This window comes from Pipistrellus hanaki (genome assembly GCF_964339955.1).
Source record: "Pipistrellus hanaki genome assembly, chromosome: 8".
Taxonomy (NCBI): domain Eukaryota; kingdom Metazoa; phylum Chordata; class Mammalia; order Chiroptera; family Vespertilionidae; genus Pipistrellus; species Pipistrellus hanaki.
The window spans coordinates 43,883,991-43,909,831 of NC_140510.1; the positions used below are offsets into that span (position 1 = coordinate 43,883,991).

Consider the following 25,841-nt stretch of genomic DNA (forward strand, 5'->3'; position numbering starts at 1 on the left):
CAAAGACTGAAAGGGACTCACTGCAGTCTTTCTCGTCAGTTCCATCTGAGCAGTCTCTGACGTGGTCACACCTGTATTCTTTTGGAATACATTCACCATTGAGGCATGTCATCTGGTGGCTTGAGCATGTGATCCCAGCTGTGACGGGGGGAAAAAATGTTACTTTATAATTACTGCCGAAAACAGACCGACCCACTGGCATTTTTTAAAACAAAGGCAAGTAGAACATACATTGAACATAAAATTCACAGGGTCATAAGGTAATGTATGCACCCAGCTAACGCAAAGAAGGGAGCTTACAATGCAAAAAGTAAAAGTATTATTATAAGGATACTACCAAAATGTCCATAGAATCATATCAACACTCAAGAATGTTAGTGTAGTTGTTTTATCAACATGTATTGCCAAACACAATATAGATTAGTGAAGCTGTATGATAAAGAAGATAAATAAAATAAGTATTTTGGTCCAGCCAGTATGGTTCAGTGGTTGAATGTTGACCCATGAACCAGGAGGTCATGGTCATACCAAAAGAAGCTTTCTAAAAAATAAATGAACAATGACAGCATTAGAGTGAGTACTTAAAAATTCAAACACATAAACATTACCATGTGATAAATATTATGTAAAAATTTTAACAAAAATTACTGTCCTTAATTGATCATCTCTTGTTCCTTCTTTCTGTTTAATAAAATAATTTCATTACAAATATGTCAAATAGCAAACAAACTTTTTCCAGTCAGCCTATTTCTGATACTTTGGCAGTATGATTTCCTATCTTCTCCCAGTACCTTATATCTGTAGGTTAAATTTTACTTCTGTTAGTAAAGGTATAATACACCAAATTTTCTATGAGTCATTTAAATGTCTGAATGCTACCCACAATTTCATGTGAATAAGATTGAAAAGCTTAATACTAGTATTTACTGAGTGGTAGTATTTATTACATTTCCATATAATTTATTTAAGTATATACTGCCAATTTCCACATAAAACTAAAGACCTTTCTTTTTTTTTTTTTTTCTTTTTTTTCTTGAAAAAGCAAATGATGGGTAGTCTTTTCTTCTTTTTTTAAGAATAGTTTATTGCCAAAACTGGTTTGGCTCAGTGGATAGAGCATCGGCCTGTGGACTGAAAGTCCCAGGTTCGATTCCGGTCAAGGGCATGTACATTGGTTGCGGGCACATCCCCAATAGGGAGTGTGCAGGAGGCAGCTGGTTGATGTTTCTCTCTCATCGATGTTTCTAGCTCTCTGTCCCTCTCCCTTCATCTCTGTAAAAAAATCAATAATATATATATATATATATATATATATATATATATATATATATATATTTAAATAGTTTATTGATTTTTTTTAGAGAGAGAGGAAAGGAGAAGAGAAAAACATCGATGTGAGAGAAGAACATCAGTAAGCTGCCTCCTGCACGCCCCCTACTGGGAATGGAGTCCACAACCCAGGCATGTGCCTTGACTGGGAATTGAACCAACAACTTTTTGGTGCACCTGATGATGCCCAACCAAGTGAGCCACACAAGCCAGGGCAGTGATGGGTAATCAAACAAAATATGAAAAAATGAAACCTAGTGCAGCCCGGCTGGTACAATTCAGTGGTTGAGCATCAACCTATGAAGGAGGAGGTCATAGTTTGATTCCCCTTCAGAGCACATGCCTGGGTTGTAGGCTTGATTCCCAGGAGGCAGTCAATCAATGATTCTCTCTCATCGTAGATGTTTCTATCTCTCTCCTCTTCTCCCTTTCTTTCTCTGAAATCAACAAAAACATATTTAAAAAATAGATATTCTATCTAAAAAACATACTGCCGATATTATTTTAATTAACTTGGCTTTCTTCTTAATTAAACTGAAGCCCAAATCATTCTATACTTGGTGCTTAAGATTTCAAAGGGTTTACAAGGGAGCAATTAAAAATTCATTCAAATGCCCTAACTGGTTTGGCTCAGTGGATAGAGCGTTGGCCTGTCGTCTCAAGGGTCCCATGTTCAATTCTGGTCAAAGGTATGTACCTTGGTTGTGGGCATATACCCAGTAGGGAGTGTGCAGGAGGCAACAGATTGATGTTTCTCTCTCATTGATGTTTCTAACTCTCTATCCCTCTCCCTTTCTCTTTGTAAAAAATTAATAAAAATACATTTAAAAAAATAAGTTCAAGAGGCCAGGCCCGGAACAGCTCGCTCCTCGCCTGCCTCCGCCCCAAGGTTGCCTCTCAGACATGGCTGGAAACTTTTGGGGGAACTTGAGGGTCTGCTGAATCAAGTGATGAAGGCTTAGATCTGGATGTGTTGAGTTAGTATAGTGCTGGGGTGTTGATCTGTGAGTGCCTTGTGCAGGGCCTGGATGAGGTTGGTTGACCTATTTGGAAATGTCTTTTGTGTGAAGTGTATCTTTGGGCATGTGGAGGTATTATTGATATGAGAAAATGCTAAGTAACTGATTTACTATCTGAAAAGGGATTTACTATCGGGGAAAGGGAGGGAGGAAGAGACTGAACATAAACTGTGCACCTATGGATGAGGACAATGGGGGAGGGGAAGGGGGTGGAGGGTGGGGTGGGAACCTGGTGGAGGGGGTAAGAAATGAGGAACCTTTGTAATAATATGAACAATAAAGATTGATTTAAAAAAAAAATAAGTTCATTCAAATGTAAAGAAATGATGGATTAAAATTGCATAGTTTCATCAACCAATCTAGTGCTGGGATTCACCGAGTTGTCATTACACAAACATCTACTGAGGGCCTATTATAGGTCAATAAGGGCACCAACAATGGGAACATCAAGATGATTAAGGCACAATCCCTACCCTCAAGGAGCCCTTAGCTTTGGGGGAAGGGGGGAGAACTTTAAGAAATAATTAGAAAAAAATGATGAAAGTGGATTATAGGTACACAAAGAATTACAAAAGCATCAGAGAGGGGTGGCTAATTCAATCTGGCATGGAAGGTGAACAGGGATAGCTTTCTTGAAGAGGAACACCTTACCTGGGTCTTTAGGAGAAGCAGCAGTTAGCTAAGCCTGCTAGGAGCTTATAGAAATGAGCATAGAAATGAGCATTCAGGCAGCAGGCACAGAAGCAGAAGGTTAGAACTCTGTGTGATATGCCCAAGTGAACCGCACAAGCACGCCCTGAACCCTTTCGGTGCCCAGAAATGCAGCTGTTACTAATAACTGCTTTACTTTCTCTGTCGTGGTAGTTCATCTCACAGTGGCTTTGGCAGCAGTCACTGGAACAGCCACTAATAATGCCTCCAACAGACCTACCTACTTGCTCCACTCAATTGAAATTAAGGGAGTTCGATACTGGGGCAGAAGAGGTGGAAGGTTTGAAAGCAGAGTGTGCTGCTAGATCAAAAGGACCATCCAAATGCCAACCACTCAAATGAATACCCCACCCATAGATACCTGTAGAGGGCCCCTTGGGAATGCACAGGGATGACTTTTAATTATCATCAGGTGAACTCAAGGTATAGGCAGAGCCACGCCCTAGGAACAGGTTTCCCCAAAATGTGGGAGATGGTTATCAGTACTGATTTCTTATCTTTATCCCAGTGCTTGGAATGAGGAACAAATAGGACCTTGACTTACCCAGGTCTTGATATGCTAAATCCCAGGAATGGGGGAATGAATAGGAGCTGGGCACACCCAAAACTTCTTTAACCTTAAACCCCCCTCCGAAAATTAATAAATGCACTGTGTTGTGGGTGATTGTCTCTCCATCAGAGTGGTAGCCCCCCCACACCCCCTCTACCCCCCCACCCCCCCCAACCCACCCCCCCACCCACCCCGGATCCTGGCTTGTCTCTATTTCTGCCTCTGGTCTCCTTTTTTTCTTTAATTTCTTAATCCCCAACTCCTCCACTCAGGAACCTGTTGTTTGGTTGCGGGGTCGCAGAAAACAGAGAAACAGCCCCATCAGTACCAATTAATGCTTCATCTCTTTCTTGAGTGTAACATAATCCAAATTAAAGACTAGGAACCTGCCGAGACTGGTTTGGCTCAGTGGATAGAGCTTCAGCCTGAGGACTGAAAGGTCCCAGGTTCGGTTCCAGTCAAGGGCATGTACCTTCGTTGTGAGCACATCCCCAGTAGGGGGTGTGCAAGAGGCAGCTGATCGATGATTCTCTCTCATTGAGGTTTCTAACTATCTCACTCCCTTCTTCTCTGTAAAAAAATCAATAAAATATATTAAAAAAAAAAAAAAAAGACTAGGAACCTATCTAGCTATTTCCAAATTGCCAAGGTAAAATTATAACCCTTCAGCACATTCACACTTTCAATCTGAGCAAGAATGCTGGCATTGTTGTGTAAGGCTCAACTCAGCATTTATAAAGAATTGTCTCATTAGGTGTTGTATTTGTATCAAGTTAGGCTTTAGGTGTCCAAAAACCCAAAACAAGACTCCTCCATAAACACTTACAGCAATGCGAAGCTTCATCTGAGCCATCATCACAGTCCTGCTCATCGTCACACACCCAGGAGTTAGGGATGCATTGCTTTTTATCATGACACTGGAAATTGCCTGGCTGGCAAGTAACAGCAGCTAAAACAAACCAGAAAAAGACTCATGTCAAACGACCACCCTATTATACCAAATGCTTATTTCAAAAGCGATATATCAACTCCTGCTCAATATATTTGATGGCAAACAGTAAACAACCCTATACTACAGTGTGAGCTCCAGTCAGATTTCACTATCCAATCTCAGCAATAGCATCACAAACTGATGATCCAAGGCAATATGAAAATAGAGAAAATAAAACAGTCAAACACACATAATGTACAAAAGTATGACAAAAAATATTAAAATTTTATTTAAGTAAAAGCTAGCTATGGATTATTATTAAATTATCTGAAATGTTTTATAATAACTATAATAATATTAAAGCATCATGATGAATTGGAAAACTCTTGAAATTTGGATAAAAAGATACAATGACATAACTATTATTTTTACAATTTACTTGCTTTAGGATCTTTGGCAGATTCTCTGAACCACAATGTATGCAGCTAAAATGGAAGCTATACTTACTCTATCTCATAGTTTGCTATTGAAAAACAAGTTAAACAATGTATGTGAAAGCACCATAATAACAACCTCTGAAGAGTTGTTGGTATAACTGTTCATTTATTCCTTTATCTCAGAATACACTCATTGCTCTTTGGGTTTAACATAAAATGAACTCAGTAAGCACAGAAGAGACAAATAGCACATGATCAAGTCTCTACAAACAGAACTACTCTCTTGCTCAAAGTATGGTTCACAGATGAAAATCAGCATAACCTGGGCATTTGTAAGAAATACAGAATCTCAGTTCCCACCTCAATCATATGGAATCCAAATCTGTACTTTAATCCATTTGTACATGAAAGTTTGAGAAGCACTTCTCACTCTTTCATTTTTAAAGGCACTACCACCTAAACATTATCCCAAAGTTTGACTGCTCTGTTGTGCCACAGTATGGTCAACATTTCAAAACAAAATTACTTTTCCACCCGCTTTCCTAGTTTTTGAATGATAACCCTTCTCTGCACACCTCTCAGAATGAATAAAATTACAGGAATGTGATTGATCACCTGAGGCATTTGGGGAAAGCAATGGATATAAGGGTTGGATTGGAGCACCAACTGAGGAACCTTTAATAAATGACTTACCTCAGAATATTGCTGAGAACTAAAGGAAGAAATACATGTGTACTAGTAAGTGATTTTTATCACTAGTTAATTTGGGGGTTTACATTATCATGTTCTTAAAAAATTTTTTTAAAACATAAAATCACACTAGTTACTTCTGTGATCTCTTTATGATAATTCACACACATTATACTACATACTTTATATTAAAACGACTCCTGGAGTTACAAATCACCGTAATTCATTGTTTTTTTGTTTGTTTGTTCTTATTGGTGCGGAAAAATTTCCAGAGTGAATAATCTGAAATACGTAGTCACATACTGGCTTCAGAAAACCACTTCCAAATTGGTTTCCATATCAAGGTCACATGATAAAAGGTAAAATAGAAACTGATGAGAATTGAGCCCCTTCTTCAAGGGGGAGTGAGGCAATTATTAATACCATCAGTTTTCTATTCAACCACACAGATCTCAACAGACTTACACCAAGTCCTGTATCCATCACTAAAGAATAAACCTTTTGCAATCCCCAAGAAGGACTTATGTTTCTCAAAACAGAGCTTAGAGTAGCCACGTCCCACTTACGGCAACCAACTTCATCAGAGTCATCCAAACAGTCATTGGTCCCGTCACACCTCCAGGATAGAGGAATGCAATGTCCATTTTCACAGCGAAAATGCTCACTGCCACATTCTGCAATCACACAAACAACAGGAAACCAGTTAAAAAAAAAAAAAAAAGAAAAAAGAAAAAACAACAACAAACTATGCCACACAGATATTTCACAGAATACAGATTTTTTTTTAATAATGATGAAAAATCATTCACTAATTAGTAATCAAAGGAATATATGTTATTTTATGAAATTAGAAAAACATTTTTATAATGATTATATCCTCGGTATTAGGGTCTACAGGAAGATCATTTTTATACATGGCTGATGATTAGAGTATATCTGGAAAGCAATTCAACAACATGTATCTTGCCTTTTTAAAGTGCTCATTCTGTAACTTAGTAATTTTATTTCTAGGTATTTTTTTCTAAGGAACTAAAGATTTGTATCACTTAATTATTTATAATAAATAAAATTGAAAAACAACTAAATGTCCAATGAGGAAAATATCTATATACTGATATTTTAAGAACTCATTAAAATGATTATGAAGGACTGTCAAATTATTAAGATAAATATTTGTAATATAATGTAGCAAAGACAAGAATGCAAAATTTTGCCTATACCTGAGTCATATATGGAGGTGGGCAAGAAGCATAAAAAAAGATCTGTATTGACAGTGGTTATCTTTGATTGATAACATCAAATATCATGAGTAACTTTTCATTGCTTCACTGTGTGTTTTTTCAGTTCTGCACCATATATTTTTATTAAAGTGCCTTCTTACTATATTATTTAGAGCAATTTATGGTCCCCTCATTCTTAGATTCATATTAAGAGCTTTTTGTTTAAAGGAATTTGTAAGATGCCAGGTCTATAATCTCATCTCTACAAAAAAAGTTTTTTTAAAAAAAACATACGAAAGTATTTCTGCAGCCAACCAGAGTGCACAAATGTGGCACCAAAGTTGCCACTTTTCCAAGTGGCAGTGATTATCCCATGTTGATACCAGAGAGAGTGTAACTTAAACAAGTTCATTTCGTTTAACCAATATATGCTGTGATTTTCCTGGGTCTCCCCAGGGGACTAATTTGGCAGTTGGAAATCCTCTGCACTTCCCCGAATATCTGACCAGTAATCTCCTCAAGCATTATGTGCCAAGTAGGAAATTTTTTAGAGTGTAGCCAACACAAACACAACTTGGAGAAGACTCAAAATTAGTCTCTCACAAACCCAAGGTGGGAGAGAAGCAATTTGGGATTTGGAAGAATAATTGTATTTTCCCCATGTACTTAACCAATCATGCTAAATTACCCATTTCAATTTTTGGCTCATTAACCCCAAATTAGGTAAATATACAGATCAATTGCCTACTCCTAAAATAAATAAACAATGTGCTATCCTGACTTGTGCAAATGCAGGCATATCAACAGCATGACATAAACATAGTTAAGTGATCTATTCCTAGGGGATATAGGCTACTTTTTCATGGAATGTTCAAATCTGATTGTCTGTTAGTGACATCCTGATTTATAATGTATGCTGCAAATGGTCAGAAACTTCCCTTGGCTAAATGGTGGTACCGAGTGGTACAGGAATACGTACACCCAAATACCTTCTATAGACTAATGCATGATGGTGGTTGGTGGTGCAGGTCTGGGGTTGGTGGTGCAGGTCTCTTATCAACTACCTTTAAAGCACAACAACCTCCCTTGCAAAAATGCCCCTAAGGAATGTACAAATTCACTCTGGAATCCCAGAACTTCTCACTGGATTTTATTCTACAAAGCAATATTTCCATGGGAGATTAGGGGCTTTGGAGGTTTAGCTATTAACACAACATATATTAAATCACTTTTATCAATCAGGTCTATTGTTAGTAACCCAGCATATTACATTTGAAAGTTCAGTACATTTGTTTCCCTTAGTGTCTAATAACTTCAGGTTGAAGAATTATAACAACCCAAAGGTCAGTCCACTTACAAAGAGCTTAATGTCGGTATGGAAAAAAGAAAAGCATAAACTTAGAAACTAAGTATTCAGAAGAAAATTCCGGGCAATATACTGCCTGTCTTGAAAATACATATACTTAGAAATGTTTCTTCTTTTTCCTCAAATTCAAGTTTATTTTTAGAAATGTTAAATATGCGTGTGTAATCAGGTGTCTTTTGCTATGTAAAAAATCATTCCAAGGATTTAATGGCTTAAAACAGCAAACATTGATTTAGCTCCTGATTCTGCTATTTAACACTAGAACAGTATTTCTTTAGCAACTCAAGTCATATTTTGAGGTCTGGTTTTTTTGTTGTTGATGGTGGTTTTTTGTTTGTGTGTGTGTGTGTGTGTGTGTGTTTGGGGATTTTTTTGTGTTTTGTTTGTTTGTTTGTTTTTTGTGGGGATTTTTTTTTTTTTTTTTTTTTTGCTACACTACAAAATTAAACACATTATAAAAAAAAAAAAAAAAAACATACACACAAAATAGACACCCAAGATATATTTTTAAAGCACTTCAAAGCCAGTTATTTAAAATCAATCACATTGCCAGGACCAGTTTGGCTCAATGGATAGAGCGTCAGCATAGGGACTGAAGGGTCCCGGGTTCGATTCCGGTCAGGGGCATGTGCCTTGGTTGCGGGCATATCCCCAGTGGGGGGTGTGCAAGAGGCAGCTGATCGATGACTCTCTCTCATCAATGTTTCTAACTCTCTATCTCTCCCTTCCTCTCTGTACAAAATCAATAAAATATAAAAAAAATAAAATAAATAAAAAAATAAAATAAAATCAATCACATAAAAGGTAACCCAATAGGGGAAATTTTGCAATTAACTAACTCTATAATTAGTTCCGTTTACGTTTGATCTCCCAAATAGTTATCTAAAGTAATATATCACACCCAATTTACTCAATTTATCAAAATATCCATGATAAATCATTTGTCAAATTCACTTTTTTAATATTAACTTCCCTGCCTGTTATAACTCCCAAATGATTAATACTCTATCATTGCTGGATAGAGTCTCTTGGCAATCAACCAATATGCTCTACTAGTGTCAGAAGCCTGCCATTCATTTTATTATAAAGGTAACATGTACTGTTTAAAAAAACAAACTGCTAGAGAAACAAACCTGTATGATGAATACCAGAGGGAAAGAAGGTTCGGGAGGTAGAATAGGGTAAAGGTGGGGGAGGAATTATATAGTGATGGAAGCAGACGTGACTTTGGGTGGTGAACATACAATACAAAATGCAGGTGATATATTATAGAATTTTATACCTGAAGCCTATACAATTTTATTAACTGATGTCTCCCCAATAAATTCAATTTAAAAAAATTTTAAATATATTGTTATTTATTTTTTACAGAGAGGAAGAGAGAGTGATAGAGAGTTAGAAACATCAATGAGAGAGAAACATCGATCAGCTGCCTCTTGCACATCCGCTACCAGGGATGTGCCCAAAACCAAGGTACATGCCCTTGACCTGAATTGAACCTGGAACCTTTCAGTCCACAGGCCAGTGCTCTATCCACTGAGCCAAACCGGTTTCAGCAATAAAAAAAAATGTAAAACTGTTGGTGGCCTAATTTGACATCTTTCCAAAGTTGCTATCAACATTAATTGAGTTCATTAATTGGGCTGGTATGGAATCCATAGCATATGCTCATATAATCCAATTGGAGACTAGTAGTCTACCTGGCAGCAAACGTTGCATGTAAAAATTCTTAGAAAATCTTGCAACAATCAAAAGCAATTCAGGGAAATTAAAAGAGGGGGGCGGTTCAAGCTCTTCAAAAAAAATTATATTAAATGTAAAGATAAACTTATTTTCTGAACCTCACAGAGCCCCAAGCTGCAGAGGAAAAAAACAAATTGAATTCATTCTTTATAAATAGAATATCACAAGCTCTCTGATCTAAGCGTTGGACTAAGAATGTGCTAAGATAAGATATTAGAGTAACAAGTAGTGCCTAGAGGAGGGAATAAGTAATGTGTTTTTCCAGGATGGGGAGAAACAGTGGCTTGAAAACACCACTTCTGTATATTGTGCAGCCTCTAGCTCTGAGCACACAGAAAATAGTCAACATATATTCATCAGATAATAAAGATTCTTCTTTATAAAATTCAGTCTCTTAGGATGATTATATATCAGAGATATATAAAACCACCCAGGCAAATAATGAGACTTCAAGTTGGAATTTACTGTTTTAAAATTATACCAAAAATGAAATCTGGAATAATTTTAAATAAGAGGAATATTCAGAAGTTTCCAAAAGGAGAAAAACATAGAGTCACATTAATAACCATCTCATTATTTTACCCTTCGTTCCCCAGAATGTTGCCCAGAGCAAAAACTTTTGCTGCCTGGTTTTATAACAGACCACTAAATAGGTGGCCAGAATTCATGTGTGTGTGTGTGTGTGTGTGTGTGTGTGTGTGTGTGTGTTTTAACCCAGTTTGCAAACCACTGAATTGATTGCTCTTTCCAAATTATTGCTTCAGAGACCTGATGTTTTGATAGAGCATAACAATCACAAGAAATCAAAGACTTGGAAGCAAAACCTACAAGACAATTAATGAGTGATCATGTACACACATCATTTAAATGCAATAAAAAGTAAAAAGGAACAAAAGAATATTATGCAGATTCAATGCAGCCACAAAAAAGTCATATCTACTAAGTGCAAGACACTGTTGTAGGGTTTGTAGAAGAAATTTTTTTTAAAAAGCTAAGATATAGTCCTTTTCATAGGGTTTATATAAATTTACTCAGGCATATAAATTAAATAACCTTGCAACAATAACTGCTATTTATTGAATCTTTGCTATGTGTAAGGCTTTATAGACATCCATTAAACCCTCTTAGACATACTATGAAGAGGGATTTGTACTGATTTAATAGAAGGGAAAATTTAACCTCAGAGACATTAATAAGTTTCCCCCAGGGTCACAGAGGTAGAAAATGTCATAGTCTAATTCCGAACAGGACCTGTGTGATTACAGGATCTATGCTCTTTTTCATCCCACTTCCCACAAAACAAATGACACCTTTCAATCACCCAGAATTTCTACGTGTCAGAAGTATTAGGTGCTTTCTATATATTATCTTGGTTGTCTTCACAACAACCCTGTGAGATAATACTGATAGTCCCATCTCATAGGTGAGGAAACTAAGGTTTGATTAAATCTCACAGCTAGTAGACAGTAGATCAGGAATTCACATAGAGGCAGTCTGACTCCAAAGCTATGCCAAATGACAACAGATGCTTTGGTTCCACATAAGCAGCAGAGACAATTAAGAACCAACTGGTCTTGGGAGGGAAAAAATTAACATCACAGATAGAGTGATCAGAGGAGCCTTCATGAAGGAAAGCAGCGCTGCACTGGGGTGTTGGGGGTCAGCAGGAAGGACCAGGCAGTGTGTAGGGCTCAAAGAACTTGAGAGAAGCCTAACATGGGTGAAGACCTAATGACCAGGCCTCCATGGACAAAGCACAGAAAACCTCTTGTAGAGTGGTGGACAACAAGGCTGGGGAGATGGTAAAGACAGGGTCTTGAATACCAAGCAAACGAATGACATGATCAGCCCTAACCAGTTTTGCTCAGTGGATAAGAGCACTGGCCTGCAGACTGAAGGGTCCCATGTTCGATTCTAGTCAACGGCACATGCCCGAGTTGTGAGCTCGATCCCCATTAGGGGGCAGGCAGAAAGCAGCTGATCAATGACTCTTTCATCATTGATATTTCTATCTCTCTTTTCTTCTCCCTTCCTTTCTGAAATCAATAAAAATATATTAAAAAAAAAAAAAAAAGAATGACATGATCAAATGAATTGAGAGTGAGAAACCTTAGAAATCACTAGTGCTAGAAACTGTGTTAAAACTAAAGGTCCCCTCTGAGCAGATGCAAGCCTGGACTAGGATACAGACTTTGGCCATGAGAAGAATTTGGGCTTCACTTCATTCCCCAGAATGTTGCCCAGAGCATGAGTTCAGTGAGAAGGCTGGTCGGCAGCTCACTAACAGGCTGCTAGCAGAGATGGGCTTCACCTTGTGGCCCCTCTAGTTGTCCAGGCCTAATCCAAAGCCACTCCACTTGCATGACAAATGGCCAACATGGTCCAGAGATGCCACCAAAAGTTCTCTCTTGTCCTTTCCTCACTGTCTTCTCCAAGCTGAATGTGACTGAACATCCAGTCTACATAACTCAGTCAACCTGCAAAATAGTCAGTTGATCTCAAAGATTGCTTTAATAATTGTTTAAAGTGTCAATTCAATGGTCAAAAGCCAGCAGAATAATGTGATGCACTATCAAAGTAGAACCTCAAGAAATGGGAAATTAGCCGAAACCGGTTTGGCTCAGTGGATAGAGCATCAGCCTGCGGACTGAAAGGTCCCAGGTTCGATTCCGGTCAAGGGCATGTACCTTGGTTGCGGGCACATCCCCAGTAGAGGATGTGCAAGAGGCAGCTGATCGATGATTCTCTCTCATTGATGTTTCTAACTCTTTATCCCTCTCTCTTCCTCTCTGTAAAAAAATCAATAAAAATATATTTTTTTTAAAAAAAGAAAAAGAAATGGGAAATTAAGTTTCCACCTTTTCTGATTGAGCTACTCTTGTCCATTTTCATCTAAACACTAGCTACCTTACCTTTCTCCTCTTCCCTGTAGTCTCTTACATTCACTTATTTTTCATTGAGTACCTCCTACCCCTGCAACCAGTGTCAATCAAGTCTGCTCATTTCTCAGAAGCTCTTGAGAGAATGCTGGACCATACAGGGTGAAGCAATTATTCAATTGCCTTGGGCAAAGCAAGATGCATGGTGTCCCTGGCCCCCACATGTGCCCATGCCCTAGTCACTGTAACAACCCTATACATGACCAAACACCCCCTAGAGAGTGGCAGTACCACTCCTATTTGAAAACATCTTAGAACTTCTAAGCAGCTTGGACATTCAGAGCTCAAAACGTCTTAACCCACATGAAAGAGATCATCTAAGAAAACCCCTATAATAAATTCTTCCCTTCTAAAGATAATAAAAATTTTTAAACAGCAATTCCACTCCCTCCCACCCATCAATAAGAGGGCCTGGGATTGGGCAATATCAGGCTGCAGCTGCTAGTACCAGCAACTTGAAATGAACTCCCCTGGGAGTGTGATAAAGAATCTAAGTTCCAGGGAGGCCTATTTCACCCTGGAATGTTCCACAGTCCATCCACAGGCTTCCCCACTGGGGAGGGGGGTGGGGGGAGGCAGAGTTGAGGCGGAGGGGGTGGGGGCACCTCACACCTGGGGGGAAAAAAGCAAATCTAAAATCCTCAAGAAGTTCCTCATTAACATAAAAGATCGCTGCTATGAAAAGCAAAGTCCTAAACACACCTGCTTTATGGTGCCACCTTTCTGCATCTGTATAATTACCAGAACAAAAAATAATTTCTTCAAATGTCCTCTCCCTACCCCTACCACATACCACATACACTCACTACACACATTATATATATATATTCATGTCAGTGCCTAAAACATTCAAAAAAATTTCCCAAGTTTTTACCAAAAATGTTCAGCAATGAAAACTTCCTGTCAGCAAATACCCAAACACTGAAATGTATTAACCTTTATTGCTACTTCCCCCCATAATTCACGCAGTGCTTTCTCTATCAGCTAAGTCTGGTGAGGTTACCATAGATGAACTCCTCCTCCGCATAAGGCCTTAGTCACCACTCCTCCCAAGGGTCTAACTGGTTATTTACTTCTTTAATGGCCAAAGAGCTATACTTACATAGGATGTTGAAAAGAACACTATCCAAACAGAAGAAAATTTAAGAGTTTGCCTGCTCAGTAAATAAGAACCCAATGAATCAGACTACTTAAGAAAAGAGTAAAATGCCCTTCAGCACTTAACGATTTAACACACTTATACTAAAACTATAAATCACCCCCATTTAAAGAACTTATTTCTAACCCAAATTGCCCAAAGTGTTCCTATACGGCTTCTTAATTAGCAATATAAATATTGGAAAATGGTTAAATGAAATCAAACACTCAAAAAAGAAAGAGAGACACTTGTGAGAAATAAGCAACTATATGCATCTCCATCCAGGCAGCTTTCCTGCTTAAGGTTTATAAATAGTGTGACAGACACACTATTAACCGAAACACAGCATTTATAGACAGCAGCAAACCAGGGTTTTTCTGATTAATTAGACCCAAGTGTTGAACCATAAATCAAATTAATGCAGACGTGTTCAAGCTTCAAGAATCTTTTGGGGTCAGTTTAATAAGCAGATTAATGTTAGATTATCAAATAAACAATGGCTTGATCCTGGAAATTATAACAATAGCAGCAAAAGGAGAAGAAACTGACTCCCAACTGGTAGATTTGCTAATTCTCTAGTCATAGGCTAAATCATTCATAATTCTTGACCGAATTGTGCAAACACCTTGCTATAGTCCTCTTCTCTTACTCCATGTTATTTAGTTATTTAGTTTAAAAGCCTGTTCTTGGATAATAAGTATTGATAATTAACCATCTTAATGGTTAAAAAAGTCAACATTTTTAATAAAAATGTACTGTCATTACTTTTTTAAAGAGCTGGTTTTGCTGGTGTTTTACAAAGTGTTTTTGTATTTTTCTCCTCTAGTGACAAGTTATATCTCAGAAAGAATTTTATAAGCAGAAACACTATTCTCCAACCATGACATGATATAGAGAACAGAAGAAGCAGATGCAATTAAATAATCAAAAGAAGAGTGATAGTAGGTGACAGTAATTTATTATGATTCTACCATGAACAGAACATTATCCTAAACCTTAAGCTCCTAAGGCAGGAATAAATACTTCTGTAATCCCAGTGCCTAGCACAGTACCTCCTAGTACCCAGATGACCCTCAATAAATGAACCATATATGATGCATTAGGATACATGGGTGAGGCCAAGATGAGTTCCAAAAGATAGGCTTGAAATCTTGATTATTTGTGGACTTTTATAAGGGACCTTGCTGTTTAAAGTCTAAAAACAATTCAACAGTCATTTTCCATGCTGACCTGCACGAAGACTCTAAGAAATCAGCCCCAAATCCTTGGGAGCCTATTTATAAGTTCAGGTCATTCTCTGCTAATTCGATGAAGAATGAGACTGCTTCCTCCTTCCCCCATATTATGCAAAATATTACATTTATATCCAGCATTACTCTGAAGTGGAGAGTACTCTGCACACTGCCCCCCCCCAAAAAAAAAAGGCTACAAGAGAATATCTGATTCTACAAATCAAAATTTGTAATTTTTATTATAAGCAATTTGCTAACATAACATCATGATTTTAGTTTCCCTGTACAGAGTCAAGGGTAAAGTTGATTTTGTTAACTTGGGAATCTATAAAATAGGACCTATTATATTTGCAAAGATTTTCAAGGTAGAATGACACTGAATTTCTTATGTCTCCTCTTAGATTGATTTTAGCAGATTGACTCAAAGAGAACTTCAGAACATCCCATGTTACGGCAGGTTATCTGTCACACCAGGTGTCCTTTGCCCTGGTTTGTTCTGCCTGGGCTCAGACAGCATTTATAGGTCTCCAAATCACTTCCAGGCTCCATAAATGTCATCACTTCACGTTGCAATGTGATTGTGATGACTTGAAACAACTCAATAGTTTATTGACATAGAATCAACAACATTATATTGTCATCAACTGATATCTATGTGCAATGAGGAGCTGTTCCTCTTATTCCCCATTGAATCTTCTTCACTCAATAAATATTTGTTGCTTAGCTGACTCAGCTTGGTGAATTTGGATTTAAACTCTCTGGTATGTAATGTCCTTAACCTGCAAAATTTCTGACCTGCAGAATCAGGTTCTGGTTAGGATTTAGCACAATGCCTAAATGCAGCAATCCCTCCATAAAGAGTGGTTCCCTCCGGGGCATTTCCACCCCTCATCCAGTTCTAACATTCTAGGAAATAATACCTTCATCAAATAAGAATTGTTTAGTCCCCATTTCCAAAACCTTTATTTTAAAAGCCACTTTGCTCATAGGAGGCTCAGAATTAGGAACAAGAATGTGTGGTGGTTGTGTTACCTCCTGGCCATGAACAAGTATTCATTGGCTCAGTCTGGAGTCAACAGCAAGACTAGACATCAAGATTTATTCCGAGAAACAGAGGTCAAGCTAGAGCCAAAACCAAGCCTGCCATTGGTTTTTTTATCTTCTTCATGCACTTTTCTATTTTCCTACAATGAGAATTTTTACATTTTAAAAAATATATTTTATTGATTTTTTACAGAGAGGAAGGGAGAGGGATAAAGAGTTAGAAACATCTATGAGAGAGAAATATCGACCAGCTGCCTCCTACACACTCTCCACTGGGGATGTACCTGCAACCAATGTACATGCCCTTGACCGGAATCAAACCCAGGACCCTTCAGTCTGCAGACGGACGCTCTATCCACTGAGCCAAACCGGTTTCAGCAATTTTTACATTTTTTGTCTACTTTAAATCACTCAATCTCAGATGATCCTCTGGAGTTTTATGTGGAATATTATAAGTGTATAATTTCAACACCAAAAAATAATTGAAAATAAATATACATGCTTTCCCAGAGTAGACCTTAAATCCTTACACTGCACATTAAACTTGGACATAATTACCTTTCTATAGTTATAAAAGGATTCCTATTGACCTCAGCTCATGCCTCAACATATGGCAGAGAACTGGGGGCATGAAGAAAATCAGGATTTTAATCAACTGAAACTAAGCTTTATAAGTTTTCCATTTAGAAAGCTCAGAAACTCTGCAAGTCCTAGGTTCCAAAGAACGAAATTTCAAATTCTCCCCAAAAGTGATAAGATATTCACTAACCTAGTTCTCTAAGCTTTCTCTTATAGATAGAAAAATGCTACTAACATTCTTTGACTAGAATTATTTGTGATAATGCCTTTACAACCCATCCACAGAAAAACTTCATCATTTTCCATTGTTACCTTCTTTCTGATTGAATGAGACTGGATTTACGTAAACCTAGACATCTAACCTTCAACAACAACAACAAAAAAAATAAAATAAAATATCCCATTGCCATAATCCCAGCCCTAGACTTCCTGGTAACACAGACCATACGACCCTCCTAACAAGTCTCCACCTTACAGAGCAGACAAATTCAACCCAACAAGCGTATGTTGAAGTTTTAGCTGTGTGCTCTTAAGGAGGGAGGATAACAACCGTTAGGACACTACCAAGCCCACAGCAATGTGGCTCTCCTCAAGCAAGCAAATACAACCATCCCATTTCCTGCCAGAAACAAGTGAATCCAGTTTTCCAAGAAGGGTTATGTTCACGGTTTATTAAGACCACTCAACACTTCACTACATTTTGTGGGTAAAGTAACAAAGAGGGGAAAGCAACTTAAACTTAAAAGGCTCTTCTGATAGCCCAGGAATGAGGCGATTAGGGTCTTATCTACTTCAATGGTCCTACCTCTGGTTCATTTCCCCACCCTTGTCTAAAAATCCTTTCCTTCCCTCTCCCTTGGATTCCTATATTGTGGCTTTCTACCAGGCCTGAAATGAAAATGAATGACCTTCAAAATCTGCTCCCAGGGAACTTACAGCAAGTTTAAGGGGTTTTTAATGCTCTTCCATGGGTATTTGCACTTTCGGCAGAAAAGAGGAAGCCCTCAAAAGAATGAATCTTCTCACTGTGGCATTTTAGGCATTCTCTAGTGCCCAGATACCTTCCCGCCAGCTGGATGGGGCAGATTTTAGGTGGATACCGTATCTTATCAGAGCTCCTGATACCGTACCACACAGGTGGTGGGACCTGTGCGAGGCATCTCTGCTGATACCAGAAACCTCTTCAGCAGCATTTTTCCATTCAAGCACAGGCCAGTTAAGGGCTTTCCAGGAGAACTTGGAGACATCTCTGGATCAATGTAATTTGTCTTAAATTAATCTATGCTGAAGAAAAAGGCCCTGCAGCAATATTGCGAAAGCAATGATTTCAAAGGCCTAGAAAAACAAGTAACAAATGAACATAGCTTACTGAAACACGGTAGTTTGGGTTCTTTTGTAAACTGAAACCCCTCACTCTACTATTTATAGCCAAGAACTCCTTCCACTGGAAATACAAGATTCTCCAATTCTTCCCAGTGTGTGTGTGTGTGTGTGTGTGTGTGTGTGTGTGTGTGTACAGGGTGCACTTTAGGAAAGCATATCAAGTCTAAGAGTCTATATTTCCCTTCTTCCAGTAAGCCCAGCATGTCTAAAAGCCAACAGTTTTTCCACAGAAGGTTAAGAAATAAAATCTGGATAACCAGGTGGCTGTATGCTTGATACAGCTACTTTAAAATTGGGGAGGGAAGGTAAGGGAGGGGAAAGCGAAGGCTGCTTAGGAGCCAAGAGTCTTTCCAGAGGTAAGACACTGGAGTCATGCAGCCTGGGTTCAAACCTAGCTTCATCTCTTACTAATACTATGGCAGGCATGTTTCATTTTCATGCCTCAGTTTCCCCATCTAAATATGGAAATACTAAGGGCTCCTATTCATAAGATGAATATGAAGGTAGAATAAGTACTTTGGGCCTGGTACATGAGTAAGTGTTCAACCAATGAGAGCTATTGTTACTATTGTTGGCCAAGTGTTTTCTGATACTTTAAGCTCTATATATTGTCTCCCTTTGAATTTTTTTAGTGTTTTTTTGTTTTTTGGTTTTTTTCTTTTTCACATATTCAGGGGGAAAATAAGTTCACAGTTGCATTGTGACATTCTTTTGAATTAATAAGGTTCTTATAATAACCATAACCTAAATATATTTTATTTTATATTTTTATCTCTTCTATTTAATTTTATTTTTCAATTACAGTTTGCATTCAACATTATTTGTATTAGTTTCAGGTGTACAGCATAGCAGTTAGACACTCACATATCAATACTTTACCAAGTGTTTCTCCTACTATTTCAGTTACCTATCTGGCACCATACATAGTTATTACAATATTATTGGCTATCTATTCCATATTACATCTCTTTTTGCCCAATGCTGCATGTGCTTATACTCTAGCACTTCTATATTCATAATCTGCAACCCAGTTTGAGAATCTTTCTAAATTAATCTAATTAGAATGATAGCTAATCCTCTCCCCTGACAAAATAAAGTTGACTCAATACATAAATTTTGTATTATCTTATTACTACATTATGCTTTTATTTTAAATTATACTCTCTCCCTAAGTAAATAATTCTTAAATCCCAGGTTCACAAGAGACAAAAAATATCTATATTCAAAATAAAAGTGAGCTAAAAAAATAAAATAAAATAAAACTTAATTCACAAAAATAGGCAAGTTTTCATGCACTTTCAAAAATATGTCACTACTTGGTGAAATAAATTAACTCTTTGCTAGTTTATTTCTCCATTTGATAATATCTTTAAGTTGTATTCAACACTTACATTTCAGGAGTGTTTAAAATGCTTGCAATAGCTGTAATCAGTTTGGCTCAGTGGATACTGTCAGCCTGTGACTGAAAGGTCCTGGATGCAATTCTAGTCAAAGGCATACACCTCGATGGTTGCAGTATTTATCACTGTCCCTGGTTGGGGTGCATATAGGAGACAAACAACTGATGTCTCTCACTCTGTCTCTCCCCAACCCTTCCACTCTCTTTTAAAAAAATCAATGGAAAAATATCCTCGAGTGAGGATTAACAAAAACAAATAAATAAAAATCTCTCTTTTTTTAAAAAATGAATTCATATTTAGCAAAATAAAATTAACCAGTTGTCTAAACACAGATATCTTAGTCCAAAGAAGTTGACAGTGGCAATATTTATTGGATTTCGAATTAGACAATATGGAATTACTAAACTCTGATATTAGTATCTACAATCTAAGACTTCTAAGTTCCCCTTAAGTGTGGAAACTGTTTTGACTTGACCTTTTGAAAGAGACTAAGCATGAAGGAACAGAGACCACCTCTCATGAAAGGAAAAGTCCTGAGCTTTTCAAAATATAAACTTCTAACAGTATCACCACTATAGAAACCATTAACAAAGGGGAATCTACACTAATGAAAAGGTAATATGCTAATTAGAAGGGATAGACCGACACCTTCTAAACAAAGCCACGGTGGCAGTGGTGCAGGGGGGGGAGGGAAGGGCAATGCAGAGGCCAGCAGGGGAGGGCAGTTAGAGCCAATCAGGCCAGCAGGCAGAAGGGTTTGGGACTAACAGGCAGGCGGGTGAGTGATTAGGAGCCAGAGGTCCTGGATTGTGAGAGGGATGTCCAACTGCTGGTTTAGGTCTGATCCCTATGGGCTGGCAGTCAGACATCCCCCAAGGGGTCCCTGATTAGAGAGAGTGCAGATCTAGCTGAGGGATAACCCACACACACACACACACACACACCCCAACACAAATTTCATGCACCAGGCCTCTAGTTCTGATATAAAGAACCAGAGAATCAGCAGTATTTATAAACTCAAACTCAAAGACTCACAGAATCATATATATGGTACACATCTCTACTATAAAAGGTCTTTACTATAAAGTGAAAAGAGAACTTTAAGTCTAATTCCAACATTATTTTGGTGCATGCTATGTGCCTACAATTTCCTTACTATCCTTAGAATCATTAAAAATAGATTTATCTTTCTTCCATAGGATGGTCCTTTGAATATTTAAAGAGAGAGCTAGCCATTGTTCCCCTGATTCCCCTCCAAACAAAAATACCCAGTTTTTCCATCATTCCTCCCATAACATGATTTCCAGCTCTCTTATCATCCTTGTTTCTATCTTCCAAATTCATTTCAAAATGTCTATGTCTCTCCCAAAAAAAGTGGTCCTCAAAATTGACAAATGCCCAGTATCACCTAGTCAAGACCACAGAAGCCTACCTCAATTTTCATCCCCCCTTCCCCTTCAGACACAGAATCCCAATTTTATTCAGGTGAACAATCCTATATAATAAAGAGGTAATATGCAAATTAAACCTCATGCCCTCACGAATGGCTGCCTATGACTAGGCAGGAGGGTTAGTGAGAGATGACCAAACAGCAGGCTGCGTGGGGCAACCAGGCTGACGGGAGGGGGGTGGGGGGTAGAGGGGGAATGGGACAGTTAGGGGTGACCAGACAGTCAGAGGGGGGCAGTTGGGAGTGACCAGGCCAGCAGGGGGGACAGCAAGAGGCAACAAGGCCATCAGGGGAGGGAATTAGGGGCGACCAGGCTGGCAAGGGAGGGGTTGCAGTTGGGGGCAACCAGGCTGGCAGGGGACCAGGCTAACAGGCAGGTGAGCGTTTAGGAGCCAGCAGTGCAGGATTGTGTGAGGAATGTCCAGCTGCGGGTTAGGCCCAGTCCTCGGGATTAGGCCTAAAACTGGCAGTCAACATCCCCCAAGAGGTTCCGGATTGGAGAGGGTGCAGGCTGGGCTGAGGGGACACCCCCCTCCCCCGCCTGGTGCACAAATTTTGTGCTCTGGGCCTCTAGTGTGCTTATAAAAGTCTACATTTCCTAGACTTTCAGTTAAGCGTAGTCATCAGTAAGATGAAATGTAAGCAATAGTGTTATGTAGGACTTTCAAGAAGTCTTTTTGAAAGAGAGATGGCACACCCTTCTTTTTCCTCCTCCATTCCTACTACCCAGCCTGGAGCAGAGATGGTTATGGCTATAAAAGCTATTTTGGACAATGAGGTGAAGTGAGGGATAGAGAACAGCAGAGTAGGAAGATAAGTGCCTGGTTCCCTGATGATACCATGGAAAATACCAAGTAGCCTTCTACTGCTGGCTCTATAAAAGAGAAACAAATGTCTATCTTGTTCAAGCCCAACAAAATCCTCTCTACAACACCATCCAGATTAAAGGGTTCCTATCACCTCCCTTAAATGATGGAGTTGCTTTACTACAACTCATGTAGTTCTTTTAACTTTCCACTAACAAAAGATTTCTTGAGTTCCAGCTCATTCAGGGCTCTGTGCCAGACACAGAATACAAGAGGAGGTAGGCATAACTCTTAGCATCAATGGTCCTATTCTAGAAGAAGAGATAAGATACATACATAAATAATTATAATTCATGGTATGATGAGAAGTGCTGTAAGAGAGGTTCAGATAACATTCAGTCCAGATCAAGAAAGGCCCTGTGGAGGAAGGTACACTACAGCATGCGGGTATGAAAGGAAGGTATGCCTGGCAGAGGAACAAACTGGAACTGGCACAGAAGCAGGAAAGTGTAAGGCATGTCCAATAAAGGGCCACATTCTTCATCCAATATCATTGATACATGCCTACAAATTATGAGGATCGTGTTTGCGGCAGATTCCCTTGTATGGGTAGTGAGAAACAAACTTGCAAGATCATGACCCCTCTAAAGCCACCATGGAGTCAATTCAATTCATCAGACATTTACAGAGCACCAGTTGTTTTATCAAATACGAATTTCTCCCAATCTATAAAGCCACTCTAATTTTAAACAAATGTCATTGAACACTTTTCATATTTTAAAAAACACTTGGAGGAGAAATTCTACAGATATTCTAATAAACTGGAAGAAATGTTTCCAATATGTATATTTTGAAATTTAGTAAACTATAAGTATATTATACAACACAAATGAATTTCTCCTTTTCCTCTTATAATTGGTGGATTTATTAAACTGAGTATGGGATCAATAAAAGTTGCAGAATCAATAAAGTAAAATGTGGAAAAACTAGAGCATTAGAGTTCAGTGCACAAGATCCAGAGCCAAACTTGCTACCCTGCCTCAGTTTACTCATTTGTAAAATGGAGATAGTTATAGCATCTCCCTGAACTGCCACAAGCATGAAAATCTATAATTATGGGGACTTTATCAGAAGCATGTAGTAAGTTTCAGAAAAATGTCAGCTCTTACTGTATCTTTGTTCACTTCCTATCAACCAAGATGGGTTCTCACAGAAAAACTATTGGCATTTGGGATTGGACAATTCCTTGTAGTGTGGAACTGTCCTGTGTATTGCAGCTGGTTTACCATCCTTGTTCTCTGAGTGACACTCAGGCATTGTGATAACAAAAATACCCTTACACCCTTCCAGATGCTCCCTAAAGGAACTGCACCAACTAGGAATCAATGAGCTAAACCAGTGGTCGGCAAACTCATTAGTCAACATAGCCAAATATCAACAGTACAATGATTGAAATTTCTTTTGAAAGCCAAGTTTTTAAAACGTAAACTTCTTCTAATGCCACTTCTTCAAAATAGACTCACCCAGACCATGGTATTTTGTGGAAGAGTCACACTCAAGGGGCCATAGAGCCGCATGTGGCTCTCGAGCCACAGTTTGCCAACCACTGAGCTAAACCAAAGAAAACATCACACACTGTGCCCAGATGGGCAATAAGCTAGAATTTTTTCAGACAAAAGGATTCATAAATATCATCACGTATTTATGAATATAGATAACATGTGTACATTGAATATACATTTATAATATTCCCATAAATAAAACTTATCAACTAATGGAACAAATAACAGAACTATCAAAAAGAACAACAATTAAAAGCTTTCTCTACATTCCATGGTGACTTTCTCCCCATCTGGTCACCTCCAGTTCCACAAGTTTAGTTCAACCCTCATCATCTGTCACTCAGATGATTACAGGAATTCTCCAATACATCTGGTTGACCAGATTTTTCTCATTGCAGTGAGCATTACCTTTAGTAAATGGAAGTCAGATCACTGCACTTCCCAACTTATATTCTTCAAAGGCACTAAACTTCTTAACTTGACATATAAAGTCCCCCACAGAATCCCCTCTCCCTGCTCCATCTCCTGCTGACACACCCTCCCCCTCAACACTCAGTTCCAGCGCCAAATCTGTGCAGTCTTCCTTGGCTCTGAGCCCTTCAGGCCTATATGACTTCATCACTCCTTTTCCTTTCTAACACCTCCCACCTTGTAGCCCAATGCTTATTTACCTATTTTATTCATCTGAATCTGCAGTTCTCCAGTCACTAGAGGCTCTCAGTTAATGTTTGTAAACATATCAATAATATTTACTGTCATTATTAACAAGATCTAGTTTGATAGATTTCTCACTTGTTGAGCTTCTCATTGACCTTTCTCCTATTTCATGAAATAAGGAATGTTATAAGAGAGAGAAAAAACATCATTGTCCATTTTTACATGTACTCTTCTTTCTAGAAATCCTTCTCCTTGACCAGAGACACGCCTGAGTTTTACTTAGACCCATGCTTTCATCATTCTTGTTCTGATTTAGAAACATCATCAGTAAACTCTGCATAGGACCCAGTTTAGAGAAAGCATGCAATGAAATGAAAACACTAAGTCCATTAAGAAGTTTGAAATTTTCTGTAACATATTTCAGATCTGTGCCTTTAAGACCAGAGAAGATAAGGACCAAATGTTCTTGGATTATAATGGTAGATTTCAAGGCCTATCTTCTAATGCTCCCTTGTCAAATAATTTCACCTCCTTAAAAAAAAAAAAAAAAAAAAAAAAAAAAAAAGCTATGTGTTTTTTTTTTCCTCCAGCAAGTTCTATGGATAGAGAATTTGACAAGTGATTCCTGTATTTCAAAAGACCACAGCATGGTGGCTGCTCTGCTGCACTGACCTAACTAAGAGTTGGTCAACTATGAATGATTTAGCACCAGGTTCCCTGTGGGGCCAAATGTTTATGGTATGTTCACAGTGTCTGTTAAATATTCCCAGGAACCTGAAGGGCAGAAATTACTAAAGCTCACTGTATAGTCCAGAAAACTGAAGCTCAGAGAGATCAAGTGGCCCAAGGGTACATGTCTGAAAAGTGACCAAGCTAAATCTCAAAGCTCTAATACCAGGGCTATAACAGCACCAGAAAGGCTTCAGCCACAGTTAACTGTTTCCAGGGTAGGCAGATCCTTGAGACTGAAGATTCTTGGGCAGATGAAGAAGCAATAGGGACATGGGGGCATAGCCAGAGTTTCTATAATAAATAGTAGGAAGAGCCCAATGTTTGGCTTGGTAGCTGGAGATTTAAATCTATATCATTGGCGACAGTTCATTCCCATAATTTAAGCCACTTTCTATACCTTCCAGGAAACTAAGAATTTTTCCTTTATAAAATGTGAGTGATTTTAGCATAGAATTTTTGTACATTTTTAAACATACTAACTCTTCAGAAATTATTCAAGACATCAAATATTCCCTATATCATCCTTCCTACAATGCAAATCCCCAAAGGGTTCAACGCCTTTAAGAAAATTCAATGGTAGAATGTTTATAATGTACCTGTTCAGATGTCTCATTGGAGACCAAGACATAAAATCATATAAGCAGAAAATTTTCATTTATGAGGATTCTAAAAAATAAAAATTTTTAGTTGTATATTTTATGGTATTTTAAAACTATAGGCAAGCTTTACAGTCTAATGCAATCAATATGCCCCAATATTTTTATGTTTTCCCTCTAGAGTACTAAAAGTATTCACCAGTTTACTTTCAGCTAACAGCCAATTGTTTCATTTTTTTATTATATCTTCATTCAGTTTTAACTTAGAAAGAATAAACTAAAACATTTTAAAACTTAAAAGCTCATTCTAGAATGAGTTTCATTACT

The 25,841-nt window shown here is 38.1% G+C and overlaps 1 protein-coding gene across 1 annotated transcript in view; it reads right to left on the bottom strand.

The window, feature by feature from the left end:
* The window catches only part of LRP2 (LDL receptor related protein 2), a 196,811-nt gene that overhangs the window by 152,214 nt on the left and 18,756 nt on the right, over positions 1 to 25,841 (bottom strand). Inside the window, exons 2-4 of the mRNA XM_084892365.1 lie at positions 6,234 to 6,341; positions 4,436 to 4,558; positions 22 to 138 (exon numbers count right to left, since the gene is read on the bottom strand). Coding sequence (XP_084748491.1) covers positions 22 to 138; positions 4,436 to 4,558; positions 6,234 to 6,341 — 348 coding nt within the window. The remainder of the gene's footprint in view (positions 1 to 21; positions 139 to 4,435; positions 4,559 to 6,233; positions 6,342 to 25,841) is intronic.